Source organism: Megalobrama amblycephala, linkage group LG8, assembly GCF_018812025.1.
Source record: "Megalobrama amblycephala isolate DHTTF-2021 linkage group LG8, ASM1881202v1, whole genome shotgun sequence".
NCBI classification, from domain to species: Eukaryota; Metazoa; Chordata; class Actinopteri; order Cypriniformes; family Xenocyprididae; genus Megalobrama; species Megalobrama amblycephala.
Genome location: NC_063051.1, coordinates 32,689,189 through 32,708,773, shown reverse-complemented (window position 1 = coordinate 32,708,773; position 19,585 = coordinate 32,689,189). Strand labels below are relative to the sequence as shown.

At 36.5% G+C, this 19,585-nt stretch overlaps 1 protein-coding gene across 6 annotated transcripts in view; it reads right to left on the bottom strand.

Moving 5' to 3' along the window:
• Positions 1 to 19,585, bottom strand: part of tanc1a (tetratricopeptide repeat, ankyrin repeat and coiled-coil containing 1a) — a 98,718-nt gene that overhangs the window by 2,717 nt on the left and 76,416 nt on the right. For 3 of the 6 annotated variants that reach the window (XM_048200643.1, XM_048200647.1, XM_048200648.1), the window contains 14 exons: positions 16,976 to 17,084; positions 16,764 to 16,886; positions 12,349 to 12,585; positions 10,698 to 10,862; positions 10,312 to 10,393; positions 9,191 to 9,324; positions 8,954 to 9,077; positions 6,697 to 6,872; positions 6,484 to 6,616; positions 4,219 to 4,248; positions 4,043 to 4,134; positions 3,630 to 3,776; positions 2,862 to 2,962; positions 62 to 106 (listed from right to left, as the gene is read on the bottom strand). In XM_048200643.1, coding sequence (XP_048056600.1) covers positions 62 to 106; positions 2,862 to 2,962; positions 3,630 to 3,776; positions 4,043 to 4,134; positions 4,219 to 4,248; positions 6,484 to 6,616; positions 6,697 to 6,872; positions 8,954 to 9,077; positions 9,191 to 9,324; positions 10,312 to 10,393; positions 10,698 to 10,862; positions 12,349 to 12,585; positions 16,764 to 16,886; positions 16,976 to 17,084 — 1,698 coding nt within the window. The remainder of the gene's footprint in view (positions 1 to 61; positions 107 to 2,861; positions 2,963 to 3,629; positions 3,777 to 4,042; positions 4,135 to 4,218; positions 4,249 to 6,483; positions 6,617 to 6,696; positions 6,873 to 8,953; positions 9,078 to 9,190; positions 9,325 to 10,311; positions 10,394 to 10,697; positions 10,863 to 12,348; positions 12,586 to 16,763; positions 16,887 to 16,975; positions 17,085 to 19,585) is intronic. The other 3 variants (XM_048200645.1, XM_048200644.1, XM_048200646.1) reach the window with 3 other exon arrangements.

Sequence of the window (19,585 nt, the reverse complement as noted above, 5' to 3'; positions counted from 1 at the left end):
TGGGCAGTTATCTGCAGGTACCCAACAAGTGGACCAATAAAATTTTATGAAACATATTTACCTTGTCATTTGCTGTGCGGGTCGGGAGTCATTAGGCACAGGCAGACTGCGGGTTAAATAGCCAATGTTATTTTCGGTACTGGCTGATAGGTAGGCAGCTGCTTTCAAAAACTCCCCAGCATATTTGGGTTTACACTATGAAGAGTGTCAAAGATTTGCATTTACAATGTATTTGATGAGCCAATCGAGGAGAATCTGAGGTGTTTAAGTTAGCGAAGAATCCACTCGTGCAGGACTCTGATGTGAATGTGTGTTTAATTTAGATATTAGAAGTCGCACCTGCATACTGTTCTACATTTTGAGTTAATCATTCCTCAGTCACAATGCCTGTCCCGTGTATAGTTTTCAGCAATAAATACTATTAAAGTGTGAGAATTCATCTTTCAACAGGAGCACACAGATCAAACCATTTGCGCGATCACTGTACACTTGCTGATTCAAGGCTGTAGCGCTGTACTTTAATTGAATCATGCAAGTTAAAGGGTTAGTTCACCCAAATTACTCACCCTTGTGTCGTTCCAAAACTGTAAAACTTTCGTTCATCTTCAGAACACAAATGAATATCTTTTTGATGAATCGGAGAACTTTCTGTCCCTCCATTGACAGTTACGCAATTGACACTTTAAAAAGTTCATAAAGAGATCTAATCCATATGAATTGAGCGGTTTAGTCTTTTCTGAAGAGACTCAAACGCTTTATATGATGAATGGATTTAAATTAGGCTTTTATTCACATATAAACATTGATCCGTAAACATAAACAAAAGCTCAACCGAATCTGTTTGACGCACGAGAACAAACCTCTTGCTGAAGCTCAAACGTGATGCGTAACACGAGAATGAACCTCATTGGTTCTCGCACATCAAGCAAACATGTTAGAACATCCGTTTACCATAACTGATGTGTGCGTTGATGAACGTTTATCATATCACATAAATTGATTGAGTCTCTTCAGAAAATTTGGACTTACCCACTCAATTCATATCGATTAGTTTTACAGTCTCTTTATGAACTTTTTGAAGCGTCAAAGTTTTAGTTGTGAAACTCTCTATGGAAGGACAGAAATCACTCAGGATCCATCAAAAAGATTTTCATTTGTGTTTCGAAGATGAACGAAAGTCTTACAGTTTTGGAACGACACGAGGGTGAGTAGATAATGACAGAATTTTCATTTTTGAGTGAACGAACCCTTTAAGTCTGTTCCACTGAGGGACTAAGTGGATGTACTGCAAAAATGCTATTCTTACTTAGAATTTTTGTCTTGTTTCTAGTCAAAATATCTTAAAGTTCTTAAATCAAGAAGCATTTTCTTGACAAGTAAAAATTATTTTCTTGTTTTCAGAAAAAATAAGTCAAACTAAGTGAGTTTTTCCTAAAAACAAGTAAAATAATCTGCCAGTGGGGTAAGTAAAATAATCTTATATCAAACCAAAAATAAGATACATAATCTTGTTTTCAGTTTGGATTAAGATTATTTTATTTACCCCACAAATGCCACTTAACAAAAAGGTTACCAACCACTGTACTATAATAATCACAAAAACAAACAAAATCCATTGGCTTGGCCCATGATTTGATTTCTTGATTCTGATTTTTGATGTTGTGACTTTAAAAGTTGCCTTATGTTCAAATTTGTAGCATAATTAGAAGGTAGCACAATTTGATTGTTGCAGTTGTTGGATTTGCTTGCCAATACTATTTTTTAAAAATATTCTATTTTTATAATATGAATACATGTTGACTGTAGTACACTGACAATATATGCATTCATCTTATTAAATTTATACTAACCTGCAAAATAGCTTTTTTAAACATTGCTGAAAAAGTACACATAACACATCAGAAGTTCATGACTTCATTCAAGTTTAAATGGTAACTAGAGATGACTCCATTGTTCAGACAACTCGTCGTAAGCCCTATTTGGACGGGATTAGTTTTACGTGGGGAGGTGGAGTAAAGTAATTTTACCTCAGGATGTCTGTAATATTAATTGGCAAATTCGCACGGGACAAGACATCTCAGTAAAACTAGCAGAAGTGGGTTTTACGCACCGCCGTCACCTCCCTGTCGTCATGTGGGTATCCGTTGTTTCCTGATACAATGTGCGAAAACACGTATAATCTAAATATATAAACTATAAATAACAGTTAGGTCCGATTTATTAATTAAATTCTGATTGGATTAATTATGATGGTAATAGGCACTTAGCTAAAGATAAAATTAGTTTTGTGCTTCTGACAATTGCTTCGATCTTCTTTTTGCTCTGAATGGCATGTAGAAAATACTTGAGGTTTGCCACAGACTTGTCCCACCACCTACAACACAAATGAATGTTTCTGCAAGAGCTTCCATGCTTGAAAAATGCGCAGAAAACTACTTTTAAACAGGAAATGACGGAATTTTACCGTACATATTTACAGCGGGTCTATTCAAACGGGATTAGTATTACCTGATGTAATTTTTCCGGACCTTTTTACAGAAGGTAAAAGTCGCCGTAATCTTTACTGACATTGTCAGTAATGATTACCGAGATGGCACATTCGGACGGGACTAAAATCACTGAGAAGCTCTGGTAATAATTACTTTACCCCCACCTCCCCATGTAAAACTAATCCCGTCCGAATAGGGCTAAAGTCAGTGAATCACACCAACGACTCCTGTGTTGCACTTCATTCAATTTGCCTGAACTGATTCATTAACAAGAACTGCACAAATGGAGAGTTTGTTGCGTTATGTTCGGGTTTGCACGCAGACAGCAAGGATAAATAGAAGTGTATTCAAATGTTCATGAAGGTTTTTTACCTGCTACTCCTTTTGGCTCTGGCACGTGCATAAAATGCCTCATAGGACTTTGGTTTGAGCTCGAGAGCTTTGGTGGCAAACTCCTCAGCCATGCCAAAATCCTGTCAAGAACAAATGTGAAAGGAAGAAGAGAGGAAGAATATGTGTGACAAGAAGAAGAGACAGGGAAAAAAATAAGGACCAATCAAGTTTTCAGCAAGTTTAACTCTTTGTCTTAACTAGACCCACGAGAGCGATTAGTGCAGTCACGGCAGCACCGTTGCATTCTGGTACTGATGCGTGCGTACCAAGGGGCTGGATTTACTCGCTCACATTCTACCCTCGTTCCGTCATTCTGCTCTCATGCATGCATCTGTAATCAGGAGACTCTCGTTGAAATTCTGTCCTTGAGTCTAAGGTCAGAGATTCAATGAGGAGCCATAACTGTCAGCCCTAATGATGCACTTTAAATGTTTAATGGTGGAAGATCCTATTAAAATAACCATTAGAACTTCAGGATGCCTGTGTAATTAGGAAAAACGTAGCAGGACACATAGTGACTCTCTCTCGTTATCTCTCTCTCACACTCACATAATCTGCCTCCTAATTGCACTCAAAACACTTCTATGAACAGCCTGTGAGGCTCTCCTCCTCAACCTAGACAAACCATTACAATTATCCCGGAGAAGATGAGTGTGTATGTGATGCCTTTAGCCATTTAATATACTTAATTCTGTTTGTTAAGACACACAGTGACATATTGGCATCCAATATACTCAGGTGACATACGTTGGTTTTGCGGCGGCAGCGGGACAGGTTGAGATAGAGGGAAACCCGGAGCTCCCTGAATGCCTTCAGGTCTTCCCCGAAACCTTCCCTCGGAAACTTCCTCAGTGCGTACTGATACCTCTGAGCAGCTTCCTTCATCTTCCCTTTCTGAGAACAAAGGAGAGAAAGAATACATGGAGGAAAGGAGAGTTTCAGAAAGTCTCAGAGGACCTTCATGAAAATGTACCTTAGCGATCATTGTTTAAATGAGGTATTTGTTGTAAAAACATAGTAACTACAGGTAAAACCATAGATGGCTCTTCAATACCATGGTTGGATCGATGTAAAATTTTGGTTTCTGTTTGATACTACTTTTTAGTTCTACTCTAAACTATTTCTACCCCCAGGGATGCTAGTTGTTGGCAGTGACAGACCTTATAAAGCAGGTTTCCCTCCTCCATGAGTCTCTGCAGAAGTATGATGAGGATGTCCGGTTTGGAGGTGGCCATGGCCCAGGCAGCATTACCTTCAAGAGAGAAAGAGACACGTCAGTCCTGACAGTCAATAACACATAGACCGATTCAGAGTATGACTTTCCTAATGCTTGTACCTGATCGCTCATAAGGAGATGTTCTGTAGCCTTTAGCAGTGATAGTGACAGCAGTACAGAAAGAAAGAAAAGAAGAGAAAGCGTAAAGAATAAATGCAAGGGGGAAAAAAACTCAAGAAGAATAGATGTGTGCTGAAATTAGGAAGGAATACACACTACCATTCAAAAGTTTGGACTGTTTTTGAGTCTCTATGCTCTCCAAGGCTGTATTTGATCAATATGAATATGAATATGAATATGAATATGTATGATATATATATATATAAATGAATATTCAGCAGCCATACTACAGTTAAAGGGACAGTTGACCTAAAAATGAAAATTCTGTCATCGTTTACTCACCCTCAAGTAGTTCTGTATTAATTCATACCTGTATGAATGTCTTTGTTCTGTTGTACACAAAAGAAGATATTTAGAAGAATATTTGAAACAAGTAGATCTCGCCCCCATTGACTACCATAGTAGGAAAAAAAAATACTATGGTAGTCAATGGTAGACGAGATCTGCTTGGTTACAAAAATCTTCCATTGTGTACAGCAGAACAAAGAAATTCATACAGGTTTGGAAAATATAAATGATGACAGTATTTTTGGGTGAACTATCCCTTTAAGGGTCACATGATCCTCCAGAAATCATTCTAATATGCTCAAAAACATTTCATATTATTATTATCAATGTTGAAAACAGTTGTGCTGCTTAGTATTTTGGTGGAAACCATGATACATTTTTTCAGGATTCTTTGATAAATTTCAAAAGCTTTTGATCAATTTGATGGCTCCTTAATGAATAAATGTCTTTAAAAAAATCTTACAGACTCTAAACCTTTTAACAGTAGTGTATATATTGAAAAAAATAAGTTATGCAATAAGGTCTGAAAACTATATTCAAAAATATATTCACAATATAGCACAGCCTCAAATGCCTTTTATAAAACAATTGCATAAAAAAAAAAACACTCAATCATTATACTTATAAACCAAATCCAACAAATATAAAGCAAATGTGCCATCCTTCCACTAGAATATGTGGTCACACTTTATTTTAGGGTCTTTTAACTAGTTGCTTATTAGCATGCATATTACTAGAATATTGGCTGTACATATAAATCACATATTAATGCCTGATTCTACATGACCTTATTCTACATTCTTAATCCTACCCCATACCTAAACTTAATTACCTTACTAACTATTAATAAGCAGTAAATTAGGAGTTTATTGACAGAAAAGTTTCTAAAGTGTTACCGAATATGTAATTCCTAACGTAATCTGCAGCTAATATCTGACTATTGTGACTATATCATGTATTTGAGAACAGCTGGAATCATGTATCAACCAATCAGCATCCAGCACTTGAATAACCTGCTTTATAATGCTAAAATAAAATGTTAAAACTGCAGATGTGCTTCATCAGGCAAAGTTTAAGAGAACTCCAGTAACTAAAGGATTTATTGGCAGACTTTCTAAAACAGCAAACCTCTTGAGATGGTTTGGATGAGAGTATGACATCTAAAAAAATGGAAACTAGATCTTTTTGCTTGTCCTGCACTATTACTTGTATACCAAGGGGAAATGAGCAGGCAAAAATTTGCTAACCTCTATATTGCTCCCTTCTAGCGGCTAACTGGAAATCTCAGCTAATGCTAATTTAAAACACGGGTTATTTTTCAGTGGTTATGGAGCTTGCTCACAAAAGCGGGAGATTTTTCTTTCCTTCAATCCACACTGGAGCTTTTCTGAACCACTTCTAGTGTGCAGACAAGACAGATCACACCACAACGTCATTAAAATGCGTCTGGCAAAGTCATTGCCATCATCAACCTCAGACTGGTAGAGACAGTCGCCGTTTCAAATGTAATTAGACGTTTTTAAACTGGAAGGGGAATTTGTTCTCCTAAGGTTTGCACTCTGTGACTTTGGGTAGAAAGCTGAGTGGACTTCGCTATAAAAGTCTTTGCCCTGACGCAGAGCGTGCATGACAGTCCAATACATCACCAGCGTCCTACTTAAATGGGGGCTAACAGTCCTGCATGGCTCTGCTGCGAATATGGCCTGGTTTCAATTGCATTTAGGACTCAGCAAAGGAACGCTGTACTTTTACTCTGAGAAAAGGGGAGAACAAATGGAACTCGCCACATTCTAGATTTAGAATGGACAAGACCCTCTTGAGAACCTGACTGTGGCGATCTAGATTCTAGAGGACGGCGCTCGAACCCAGGAGAGATATAAAAGAATGTGTGTCATGATGTTCTGAGGTGAGACTCACCCAGTTTAGCCCCTTTCTTCAGCAGAGTGACCACGACCGAGGTGTTTCTGCTACCGATGGCCCGGTCCAGAGGTCTCATGCCGCTGTAGTCCATGTGTTCGATCGCCGCTCCGCACTCGACCAGGTAATGCACCTGAATGCAGATCGCTCAGAGTCAGCTATGGACACGGCATAATACTGAGACACGCAAAGAGAGAGATTATCTCAGCTTACTATGTCTGCGTCTCCGTAGAAAGCGGCGAGGTCCAGCGGGGTGCGTCCGTGCTTATCCGTGTGGTCAATCTGAGCTCCTCTCTCCACTAGAAACTCCACCACTTTCTTCTGACCTTTCAAACATGCCCACCCGAGCGGGGTCAGACCTTCTTTATCCACTGCTGTCATACTTGCTCCTACAATAAAAACACAATCATTATGGACTTTATTTGACAGTATGATGCAAGTTTTGTCACAGAAATTTTATTGCACTGGTATATTAAGCCTGTAAATTTGTTTTTTTAGTACTAAAACAGCCCAAAAGGCCATAAAACGTCTGCGCCAAATACTGAATTTAAAGACAAACACATTTTTTTGGTGCATAAACTCAAAAACATCAAAGTTCAACAAGGAGACAAAAAAAAAAAAATGTATATATATATATATATATATATATATATATATATATATATATAGAGGCCAAAGACAAAACGTTTACTATTTACATTGTCATAACCACGTTTTGTCTTTGTATTTGGCCTCTAAATAAAGCTTTTTTGTATAAGACATTTTCTACGATTATGCGTGCAAACTTTTTGTTAAGTATCATTTTTGATGCATCAGGCTTTTATGGCCCATACAGGATAGATATAGGAAAATATTGGGCTCATACGTGAGGAGGAAAAAAAACATGCAGTTGCTGATATTAAATTCTGATAGTTTGTACTGTACATCAATGAGATCTTTATAACAGTACAGTAAACTACTTACATAAAATGAATACGGTAAATATCACTTGTGACTCTATATCACCCAATAATATCTTAATAAGTTGAATTTAAATGCTTTGTTTTATGATCAAAGCTCTGTAGTTTTTATTGTGGGGGACAAAATATATAATGCAATGCCATTCAATGATAGAGATCTGTTGAATCATATTTGATACTCACATTTAAACATGATTTTACTAAAAAAATCAAGTAAACCTAAGCTGTTCAGTCCACTAAGTGAAATATTACTAATAATATAGATGTTATTTTTACGTTTACTTTTTAAAAATGAGTAAAAATGTCACACCACAAAGACAAGTGTATCAAACTGAAGGAGGGCATTTTTACAATTATAATAAAAGGCTTTTTACTTGCTAAAACAAAAGTATAAACTATCAATCAAAAAAATAGTATAAACTATTTTTACTTGCTAAAGTATAAACTATCAATCAGGCAACAGAAGGCATGTAGAAGATTGTGTACAACAGGTTTTTCACTAAAGTTTTGATCAGGTTGATAATTTAAAGGCCATTTGAAATTTGATACAGTAGGCCTTATAGGGTTATGGTTGATTAACCCTCTGGGCCTCTTCGTTCAGAAATGACCGAAAAATTTTACACTTTGAAATGTTACACTTGGTAACTTTTGTTGCATTAGCTATGTGAACACACACAAAAAATCATGGACATGATTCGGATATGTTAAAGGGTCAGGAGAAAAAAAGTCACACTTGGCTGCTTCGAGGTCAAAAATGACCAACATAGGAAATGTATGGGAAATACGGAAAGATAAGAAAACTCTGAAAATCTTTTGGTGGTACAAACAGCATTTCAGCCACTGTGCAGAAAAAAAGTGCACAACAATGAAGGGGTGACCCCACCCCAGACCCAAAATGATTAAGCTGTGATAAAGTATTCCTGTTTATTTTTGTCAAATTTTGATGTTATGTGTAACAAAATGTTCTCTGTGTTCAGGTTTGACTAGTAAATTGAATGCAAAAACTGACACTTCAAATCAACATTTCAAACAAAAAAATATAAACCTTGACAAAAAGCAGTCTTTGAGAATGTCTAAGCATAAATCCGCATCCACGACTTAATAAAATAAGTATTTATGTCTATAAAACCTCTAGAGAATTTATAAGCCACTTTATATAGAGCTATACATGAATCTAGTGGTTACACCATGGCATTACATAAGTTTTTTGTTTTTTACTCCTACCAGATGGCACTAATCTACCTTCAAACATTGGATTTTAAATGCTTTGTCTCCATTTTAACATGAAATACTGCTTAAATTGAAAAAAAAAAAATGTATATAAATTGTATAAATATTGCATAGTATCATAAAATCCCCTCAAAATTCTAAATAATAATCAAAATGTATTATTGAACCAAAAAAAAAAAGTTACGCATATCTGCTAGGCTTCGGTCACTTTTGACCGCAAAGTGTGACCCCTAAACGAAGAGCGCCAGAGGGTTAAGGACCCCTGGGTCACGATCACTGACCCTTTGAGAGCAGGAAGTTCACGGTCTCCAGGTGTCCCTCACTTGCAGCCACCATCAGTAGAGAGCGACCATGTTTATCACTGCAATTCACGTCTGCGCCACGCTGCAGAAACAACTCTGCTATCTGGAATAGAGAGAAAAGAAAGTAAAATAGACAAGAGATATCAATGTAAAATTTGCCTTTTTTTCCCCCTCACAAAAAAAGTTTTTGTTTTTCTGTGTAATAAAGGGTCTTACCTGTGTGTGTCCATGTCGCACTGCATTAAAGATGGGTGCCACCCCTCTGCGGTTAGGCTGTGTTACACTGGCAGCTTGATCCAGCAGGAACACACACCCCTCTAGTTTGCCCCGGCCAGCAGCAGCGGTTAAAGCTGGAGAAGATATGCATAATGATGATCTATGCAGTACAGCAGATTTTGCCATCCTGGGAAACTATTGCTGCATCAGAATATGCCTACTTCCCTACTATACAGTATGTGAACAACAGACCAAAAGTCACAAAAGCTCAGAATACTGTAGTAAACACTGCACAATGGCAAGTGGAAATATTGGTTTAATTCAGCCATATATGTTTGAACCAGAAACTGATTCAAAAGAAGAAGTGGAATAGTGAATTATACAAGCTTGTCTACAAGTCTATGAATCAGAATGGTAATGCGTTTTATGTATCTCTCTCTACAATGTTGGACACATAACGGTAATTAATATGATTAGCCTTACATTATCAAACAGCTAATAATGTGTTGCTAATGTTACACAAACCATGTTCCCGTTCTTCATCTCAGAGTCTGACAGCTGCTTTCTAACAATCAGCATAGAAACGATTTGAACAACTCAGAACGTCAGTGGAGAAAGGCTTATAGTTCATCATATCATCATAATATACATCCTATACATAATACACCCGCTATATTGCTAAATCTACCCGATTTTTCATATCAACAGAAAAATATATTCTCTTGAGACTCCCCTGCTTTGCAATCGCAGCATAGTAATGATATGCTAAAGCCCGCTCACAAGTTGACATGATTAGTTACAAAGTAGTTTGTGACGTAAGAAAAACTGGCGATCTCAAACCACGTTTTTGAGACCGTCTTTGGTTCACTGCAGTTTTAAGGAGTAAATACTCTGCAATGGTGTTGATGAATTTACACATGGTTTGTCTTAAAGCATATTAAAATCACCAGACATATAAACAACATTAAAAACTTGATTTTTAAATTTTTAAATACTGCATTCAATAACAAGGCTTACATGTAAATTATGTAATGTATAGCACAATGTCTAATATGTAATGGTTTTACACAAAGACAAAAATAAGATGACAAAAAACAGTGTAATGTGGTGAATTTACAAACCTGTTTCACCCCACAAAGTATCATGACCATCTATCTGCACTGAAAAATCATCATTGTTCAATGCAAGCATCCTTTTTACCACCTGTAAAACATATCAATAAGATAATGATGATTCAAGATAGGATTAAATATTAGGGAGTTCAGTGGGTGTGGGTTTGGTTCCAGTTCTTTTGTGATTCTAACCTAGGTTTACTTCAGGAATAGTGCTGAATAGTAAGAAAATTTCAATCTAATTCTAAATTACTTTATATAAAAACAATAGACAATAGTCTATAGTATGTGTCTATTTTGATAACTAAACGTGGGAATGTGTGTTTGGTAACAGTTTGTTGTGTGTATGTGTGATAGGGGGAGTATCCTGTGTGTGTACTGTGTGTATTTAGTACCTGTGTGTGTCCCATGCTGGAGGCAGCGATCAGTGCCTGCTGCAGTGCCTTGTTCTTCAGGTCTGAACTCCACTCCTGCTCCAGCAGATACTGCACAATCTCAGCATGACCCCGCAGAGCAGCATGAACCAGAGCACACTGACCACTCTTATCAGCATGATCCACCTAACACACATGTACACAGTTACTTACAAAATTACACTGAAAAAAAAAAAAAAACATTATCAAGGAGACACTGATCAAAACCAGTGTTAATCACATAATATATATATGTGATATTTAAATAATTTGTTTCAAATGGAAGCTTATTTCTGCCACTGAATAAAAAAATAAAGGTATAATTGCGATTTTTTTCTCTCACAATTTTGACTTTTTTCTCACAATTGCGAGTTTACATCTATACATCTTACATCTGATATAAACTTACAATTGCGAGTTATTGTGTGATATAGTCGCAATAGCGTTATAAGTCATAATTACAAGATTTAAATTATATAGATATCATTTCTGACTATAGATATAAATGCAATTGCAAAAAAAAAAAAAAAAAAAAACGCAATTGTGAGTTATAAAGTCAGAATTGTGTGATATAAACTCACAATTCTGAGTAAAAAAAAAAAAAGAAGTCGTCTTTTGCCTCAGAATGGGAAAAAAAAGTCTGAAAAACAAAAAAAGCCAGATTTTTGAGTTTATATCTCGCAGCTGACAGCACGTTATAAATCAAAATTCTATTTTTATTATTTCTTGCAATTGTGAGAAAAAAAGTTGTAGACGGAAACAAGGTTCCATGCATAGTTTCAGCTTTTTGAGCAGTTACTTTGGTCATTCTGTATTATTATTGACAATTGCATTGTTATTAAATGAGCAGCAAAGTTCCTGCAGTTCATCTGTAATGCTTGCAGGAGTTCAACTGAGAAGAAACAATCTTGAACACCTTGTACACTATACAAGTACACTGTGTGCAAAAGTTATTTAAAAGACCAACGTAACAATATAAACTTTTCACAGTTTGAAAACAGCAGAATTGTTTATGTAACCAAAAAATAACTGCGGACTCTTTTTCTGTTGTGTTCAGTTTGATTGACATGTACATGCACACTAATGAAGTATGAAGTTAATGAGGACAGCAACATTTATTCCTCATCTCACTGTTAGAATGCTTTGGCTCTAATTATAAGAAAATAATCTATTTTCATATAAATGCATTTTTCACTACTTTAGAGTGGCATTACTAACAAAGATTTTCCAGGAACTCCATCAGTGAAATCGCAAAATTCAACCAAATGAGTGCCTCATTTCTGATATTCAATTCATCCACTCATATGCAGTACCCATTTTGCTTGCTTTATTTAAAGCGTACATATGGTGTATTCTGTATATGTGTTTCTCATACTCATTATTTTATTCCATTTATTTGTTTTATTGCATATGTGTGTATATAGTATTATGACAAACTAAGTAATTGTGCTTTTTTGGGAGGATGGGTCATAATATCTTGGCTAGGGCACCAGAATCACCACTGGTTTTAGGGTACCTCTATCTCCCAATTTAACCCCTAATATCTTTTACTGAAATACAGATTTAGGTTTAAATCTTGTGAAGTGTTTGAATCATTTATAGCCAGTTTGTATATTAAAAGGGATCAACTGACCTTTGCCCCTTTTTTACATAGTAAGGTGACAAGTGGCAGATGTCCAGCAGCTGAGGCATAACAGAGGGAGGTCATGCCGTTCTCCGACTGCCCATCCACTGGCGCCCCACACTCCAGGAGCAAAGCAGCCATCTCCAGGTGTCCCAGGTGACACTGCACACACAGCACTGGTGCGCTGTTCAAAACCTCAGTACGGTAACACACACTCGCCCCTCCCAGGATCAGCAACCGGGACACCTGGGGACGCAGGTAAGACACAAGAAATTAAGTAACTGTTTCAATTATTACCTGTCAGAGGGCTTCATTTAATATTCAGTAATATTAATGATTTGACTGCAATGACAGTATTAGAGGAGAACAAAACTTGAATTGAATTGAGCTGGATGACGACACCACTGTTTTCTGCAGTGCTGCTTTATACTGTTATTGAACTGAACTGAATCAACTTTGAACTGACCCAAAGTGAATAACGACACACTACAACTACTACTGTAGAGCTGCTTATATCTGAACTGAACTCATTTCATAATTGATGAACTTTGCACAATTACTGAACTGAATCAACAGCCAACTAACTTGAGCTGAATAAAGATACCATTGTCTTTCTCACCATTTACGATCTCTGATTTCTCAACCTCGATTTCAGCGTTCAGACCTCAGTTTACAATCCATGGCTTCAAACTACAATCTACATATTCAGTCTATAACTTCAATATTCAGCCATCTATCCTAAAAATCGCTTTATTATCTGCAGGGTCGCGGGGATGCTGGAGCCTTAGCTTCAATATGTAAATTTACATCTTCAATCGATAGCCTCAATCTACAGTTGCAATCTCAATTTACAGTCTGCAGCATCAATCTACATAAAGTCTAAATCTACATCTTCAGTCTACAGCCTTAATTTAAAATCTACAGCTTCAACCAAAATGTATAGCTTCAATCCACAGTCTGTATCTATAATCTACAGATGTAAGCAAATAAACAGCTTCAATCTAGTATGCCTAACTTCAATCTACATGTGCAATCTATAGCCTCAATGTATAGCTTCAGTATACAGCATATATCTACAATCTACAATTGTAAATCAACATATTTAATCTACAGCCTTAATTTATAATCTATAGCTAAGCACCCTCAAATGCAAGCAAGAGCACCCTCAGTTGATACTGAAATAATATCATATTGGTTAAACAGATTTGGCAAATGCTCCAGTGCGTATTTGTGTTTGCACTCTGGGGAATGTCAAATGTTTTCATTTTCAACATGATTTTGCGGTGGTGAGCAATGTAGCCAATCACAAGCATGTTATCTGATCTCTTGGGGCCAGTTGTTCAAAAGTAATCTGATCGGACTTCAGCCATTGGATTGGATCAAATCTTGAAAATGGGTTGTTCAAAAGGAAAAAGGGATTCTGAAATCAGATTAGATCATGGAATCCAATCCTAGTTTTAATTTGGATCAAACCTTCAGTTTGTGTTGTTCAAAACATGTCAAAACTTTAAAACTGGTCAAAAAATACAACATTTATATCATGCAATATACATACACATTTTTTTATTTTGCTCTTGATTAGTTTAACTGTTAAATAAATTAGAAGTAGACATTAACCTACATATTTTGCCTTTCCGTAACCTACTGTAAAGTAAAAAAGATTTTGGTGCCATAAAACAATCCCCAAACAGCTGTAAATATCCAACAAAAATATTATATTTAATTCAAAACCCATATTCTCTCTATCATCATGTCCCTTTAGGGGCTCCGTAGAGCACTGGTAATCCAGATTTGGTAATCTGGAAAAGTGTGTATCTGGATCATGGTGATCCAATCCAATTTTTCTTTGAAAAACCAGCACAAAAGTAAGATGGATTACCTGATCCTGGATAGCAAAACATGGGATTTCCAAATCCAGATCATTCTGATTCAGATTAAACTTTTTGAACAACTGGCTCTTGAATGCAATGGCCAATCAGGGGTGTTTAAGTTAGTTAGAATCCGCTCACCAGAAAAAAACATCTGAGTTTTTCTTTAACGGTGAATTTGCATGCTTGTGAAGCCTCTCAACAAAGTGTAGACACAATGTAAGAGACTCATTGTGCAGTGTGTAGGCAGCTGTAACTGAGATGAGTTACAACTTTTTAGTGATTATATATGAACACTCTTTTCACACTTTATATAATACATTCAGAATTTGAATAAAGTTTTGTTTTTCATGCTATAAGAGGAGGACCGACGTACAGTTACACTCTGCAAAGTTTCAAAAGTGATATCTATATATAAATGCAGGATTCATGCACAAAATTGCTACCATAACACAGGACAAAAATATGCAAAAAAATAAATAAATAAATAAATAAATGAAAACATTAAGCGATGTAAATGCAGACTAGAAAAATATCTGATTTTCCTATCAATATTTTTTAAAATTCTATTCCAATTATTTGTAAAAGATCTTAAATGTCTCACTGTACATTGCAATTCTTATGGTGGAGCCGTTGCTTACACATTACATCTGTACTTTACTACAGCACCCTCATTCATTTCAGAAGCACCCTCAGTGATTTGATTCTGGAAGCAGGCCTGCTGAAGCTCATTGTTTGCTTGCATCTGTAGATTGTAGATAGAGGGTGTGGATTGAAGCAATACATTTTATTCTCAATCCCTACCCAGTTTCCTGTCCAGCTTTCAAATATTCGTTTTAATTCACTCAATAGAGGGTATGCATGTGACATCACCTTTAGTGGGAGTGACTTTGGTTACGCCCACTGAGTGGCAAAAACATTGAGTGACAGCATTGGTTTTCAGTGTGAATGCCACGAAAAACACAAAAAAAAACCATCTAAAACGGGAAAAAGCTTTGCGGTTGACTGTACAAATAGATTTGAGAAGAAACCTGAGGTAGGCTATATTTTACAGACTGCCAAAAGCTACAGCAAAGAGAAGCAAATGGATCGCTGCAATTCACAGAAATGGAATGCAGGCAGTTATCATTTTGTGTCAATATGTTGAATTTCGGGGTAAAATCATACCCTATATATTGTATTGCTTTCCTGTAGCTCAGTGGTTAGAGCATGGCACTAGCAATGCCAAGGTCATGGGTTTGATCCCAGGGATTGCACATACTCAGATACAAATGTATAGTATAATGCAACGTAAGTCGCTTTGGATAAAAGCGTCTGCCAAATGCATAAATGTAAATGTATTGTTATATATTGCATTGACAACTCATCAATTAAATATTTACCATCTTATATTCTGCATAATTGGATGTTTTTAAATAAACGCTGACAAAAACTAACGTTTTAGGGCTGGACGATATATATATCATTGATATAAGTGATCATCCGGATTTAGACCTACCTATATAGTATTTATAAAGCGCTCAAAGGCGAATATGCTTTATTTATTTCCCCGGTGTCAAAATCAGGCACATATAAATGTCATGAAACATGATTCCTGGCTGCATGTCAATATCCATGGATCACTGGATCTTTGTTAAGTTGTAAAGAACACTATCGAGCATAACCTTTAATTTAATCTTGTTTTACTCGCGTTTTCGCAGTTTCCCCTATTAAATCCAGTCATGTAGCAGGCTCTTTTGCCACTCATCAGGAAAGTGACGTCAATGCATACCCTCTATAAGAATGTGTCATGCCTGATCACAAAACCAAACCACAAAACTCTGAAAAAGTGGTGTATATACAAACATTTTTTATCTGTTTAAACATGCAAATTGCTTATTTCACATTCATTTAACAGTGGAAAGCATGAGGTCATACTCGCCAATCGGTGAACGACTGAACGCAACCTGGCTCCATTACTTTTTTTGTTTTGATGTGGATATGGGCAGTGTGGTAATGGAGGCTTGATTAAGATGCTGGATGAAGCAGGAACACATTAAAAGCAAAGGAAGCAGAATCGCATTTATTTATACAAACACAGCAGGAAATAATGAGCAGCTCTCCAGCCAAATGGCTGTCAAGGACACTGGCGTGCACACACGGACTCAGAGTGACGCTCGTTTCATTAAAACTCCGTAGGAGAGGAAATTACAGGGAGAGTGGAGTCTAGACTGCAATTAACATATAATAGATTTAATAAATAAATGTAGTCATTACGTAAGGCGTTTTTCAGTAAGCCACAGCACTAATTACTATGTTCTACGTGACTTATGAAATCTCGTTCGTTGTGGATGACTCAGAGCTCTGTAAGGCTATAGCTCTTCTTGTGTGGTTGAATGCGTCAGCCGCGATAATTGTTGGAGCCTTGTTCTACAATTCAGGAGCGTAAAGCAGTTGCTCATTTTTATTTTTTACTCAAGATTGACGCTGCTTTTTATAAGCGATGGTCTCATTGGCACATTCAGGACGAGAATGCATTTGTTTTTTGTGTCTCTTTGTGTATGCATATCCGCAAACCTTGACGTTGGGTGTGTAGAGGTTTCTGAGGGAGGAAAGAGCTGCAGAGAGGCTGTCTGTACTGTAGCTGATCCACAAGGGCTGCAGAACACTTGACGAAACCCCTGTTCTCTTACTGTGACCCTGAGGACAGAGAAGGAGAGGCAGGAATAGTTAAAACAGAGGTCCCCTCATTTAAACACAGAAGAACTTTGAGTATCTGTGTTGAGTACCTTGAATATGTGAGCTTTAAGAATGTGGTGGCCTAGCTCCATGGTTTGTTGGCGGTTGAGTTTTCCCTCTTGACGTGAAAGCATGAAGGCCATCAGAGCGTGACCACTTCTGTTTACCAACATCAATAACAATTCATCAGAAATCATATTCATCATATAAGTGATTCACATATTCTGATTAACTCTAAATCAAGGCTGTAATGTCATGTAATGTTTTTGTTGTAATGTTTATAGGGTCATTCCGTGTCAAATCAACCAAATTTCGGAAACTTCCCAGGCTCAAATTTTTAATTTTGTTAAAAATTTTTCTTTTCTGTAGAGAGACAAACATGATGAAAGCCAAAATATTAAATGTCACAGATGTATATTTACTATTTTGTAGAGAGAGAGGGGGGGGGGGGGGGGGGGGTCAAAATTGTGTAAAAATGACTTTAGAAAGATGCCAGCATCATTACACACAAAGATTGGTAGGTCGATTAGTAAAATCTGTTGACTTTAGCAATCGTTGTTTCATTATATGCCAACGGTGACAGTTCAAAAATGTTTTTGCCTCAAGTTTGCATGACTATAACTCAAGAAGTATTAAAGATATCTTAATATCCTTTTAGATTCTGGTTCTTAAACTTTCCTTTTGGTATCTTCATTTTAAAAGGTCCTCGATGGTTCAATCCCAGAGATATAGAGATCTTAATGCGGCTCCATGAGTAAATTGTACACGTTTTCAGTGGTCAAAAACCACAAGAACAAGAAGAGCTTTTTGCCATTTTTGAACTGTCACTCTTGGCATATAATGAAACTAAAGATTGCTAAAGTCAACACATTTTACTAACAGACCTACCAATCTCTGTGTAAAAATAAAATAATGATGCTGCCATCTTTCTAAAGTCATTTTTACACCCCTCTAATTTAAATCTCAGGTGAAAACTGCCATTTTGACCACCCTCTACAAAATTAGTGGATTTCTCAGTAAATATACATCTGTGACATTTAAAATTTTGGCTTTCATCACTATTTATGTTTGTCTTACAATAGGAAAAATATTAAAATCAAAAATTTGAGCTGGGGACCTCTGGTTGAGTTGACACAGAATGACCCTATATATAAAAGAATTAGATAATTAATTTGAAATATGCGCAAATAATATTTTTATTTTAAAATTTGCTCACAATCACTTATTTATATGCCTTAAATTGCAGAAAATGCAAAAATGTTTCTTGTTTTGTCACATTCAGTTATGGGTTGCAATGATTCAGCTACAGTATACAAATGATTCAGCCTATATTTTCAGTTCAGAGTAGTTAAATTTGAGCATCACTGAATATGTTGTTCATTTAACATTTCTATCATAAACAGTTGTCGAATATTTCTCATCATTGGGGGTGCCACGTCTGCCTCATTCCCTCATCCCCCCAGTCTAAATGGCCCTACAGATTAATAATGTTGTCCTCATAGACAGCAAAGTTCTATATGAATCACAGTCCATGAACTTTTCTTTTTGTGTGATCAGTGTTAAGTGGGTCACTCTTCAGTTTATAACAGTGATGGAGCTACTGATGCCTTTCTAAATGAGAACACTGAGCAATGTGTGTGTGCTTAGGTGGACAGATAATTGAAGACTCTACAAAATGAAAGAGAACTACACTAGAGTAATTTCATGTTCAAAGGCTACGCACACTCAAATGCATTTTAGTTACTCCCTTTCTGAACTCAATTAACAAACCAAAGAATTGCAGATGATAGATGACTGACCTGTACTTCACATGCTTTGCTATGTGCTTGCTAAGGTGTTCTGAGCAGTTGTAACAATGCTAGGAAGTTTCGAAGGTATTTGGAGTAGTTTTAGTGGTGTGAGGTTTTTACCCAAACCTGACTAGCACAAACCCTTCCCCACAGCAGATTCTAAAGATTTCATTGGTCATGTCAATCACAGTGCCTTAACAATTCCAATGGATGGATGGATGGATGGATGGATGGATGGATGGATGGATGGATGGATGGATGGAATATCCTTATAATATTCCAGGCATAAATTATAAAATGTTAGCTAGATTGTTCACTACTGTTCTTATGAAAAAACAAAAGGTTTGTCTTTTTAAATCTTTTATTGCATGTCATAAATGACAATTTTATACATAGTGAGCATCAATGCCACATTTCTGACACGCAATACAATTCCCAGCTCTGTTTGCATCATTGATCATTATTTTCCTGTTTATCACTGTGACGCCGCTTTGAAACTATTTTAAACAGTTAAGCCTGTGTTGTATTAAGCGCTGTATAAATAAAGGTGACTTGACTTGGATTGTGGGATTTATTTTTTATGGAGCGGAGATTCCAGTTCACTACAGTCATGACCGAAAGTTTTGGCAGTGACAGATTTTGTGTCTTGCAAAGTTTGCTGCTTCAGTTGTTGTGGTGTTGATTCACATTATTTCTAGATTATTGTGCAGAGCAATCAGATGCATTTTAAATAAATGCAAAAAGCTTCACTGGCCAAAAAAAAAAAAAAAAAAAATGAACTATCACAAAAACCCAAACTTCACCGTTTTTTTGGTCCTGACACAAAATTACCAGCTAACATCATTTGACTAATCATATCATCAGCACATG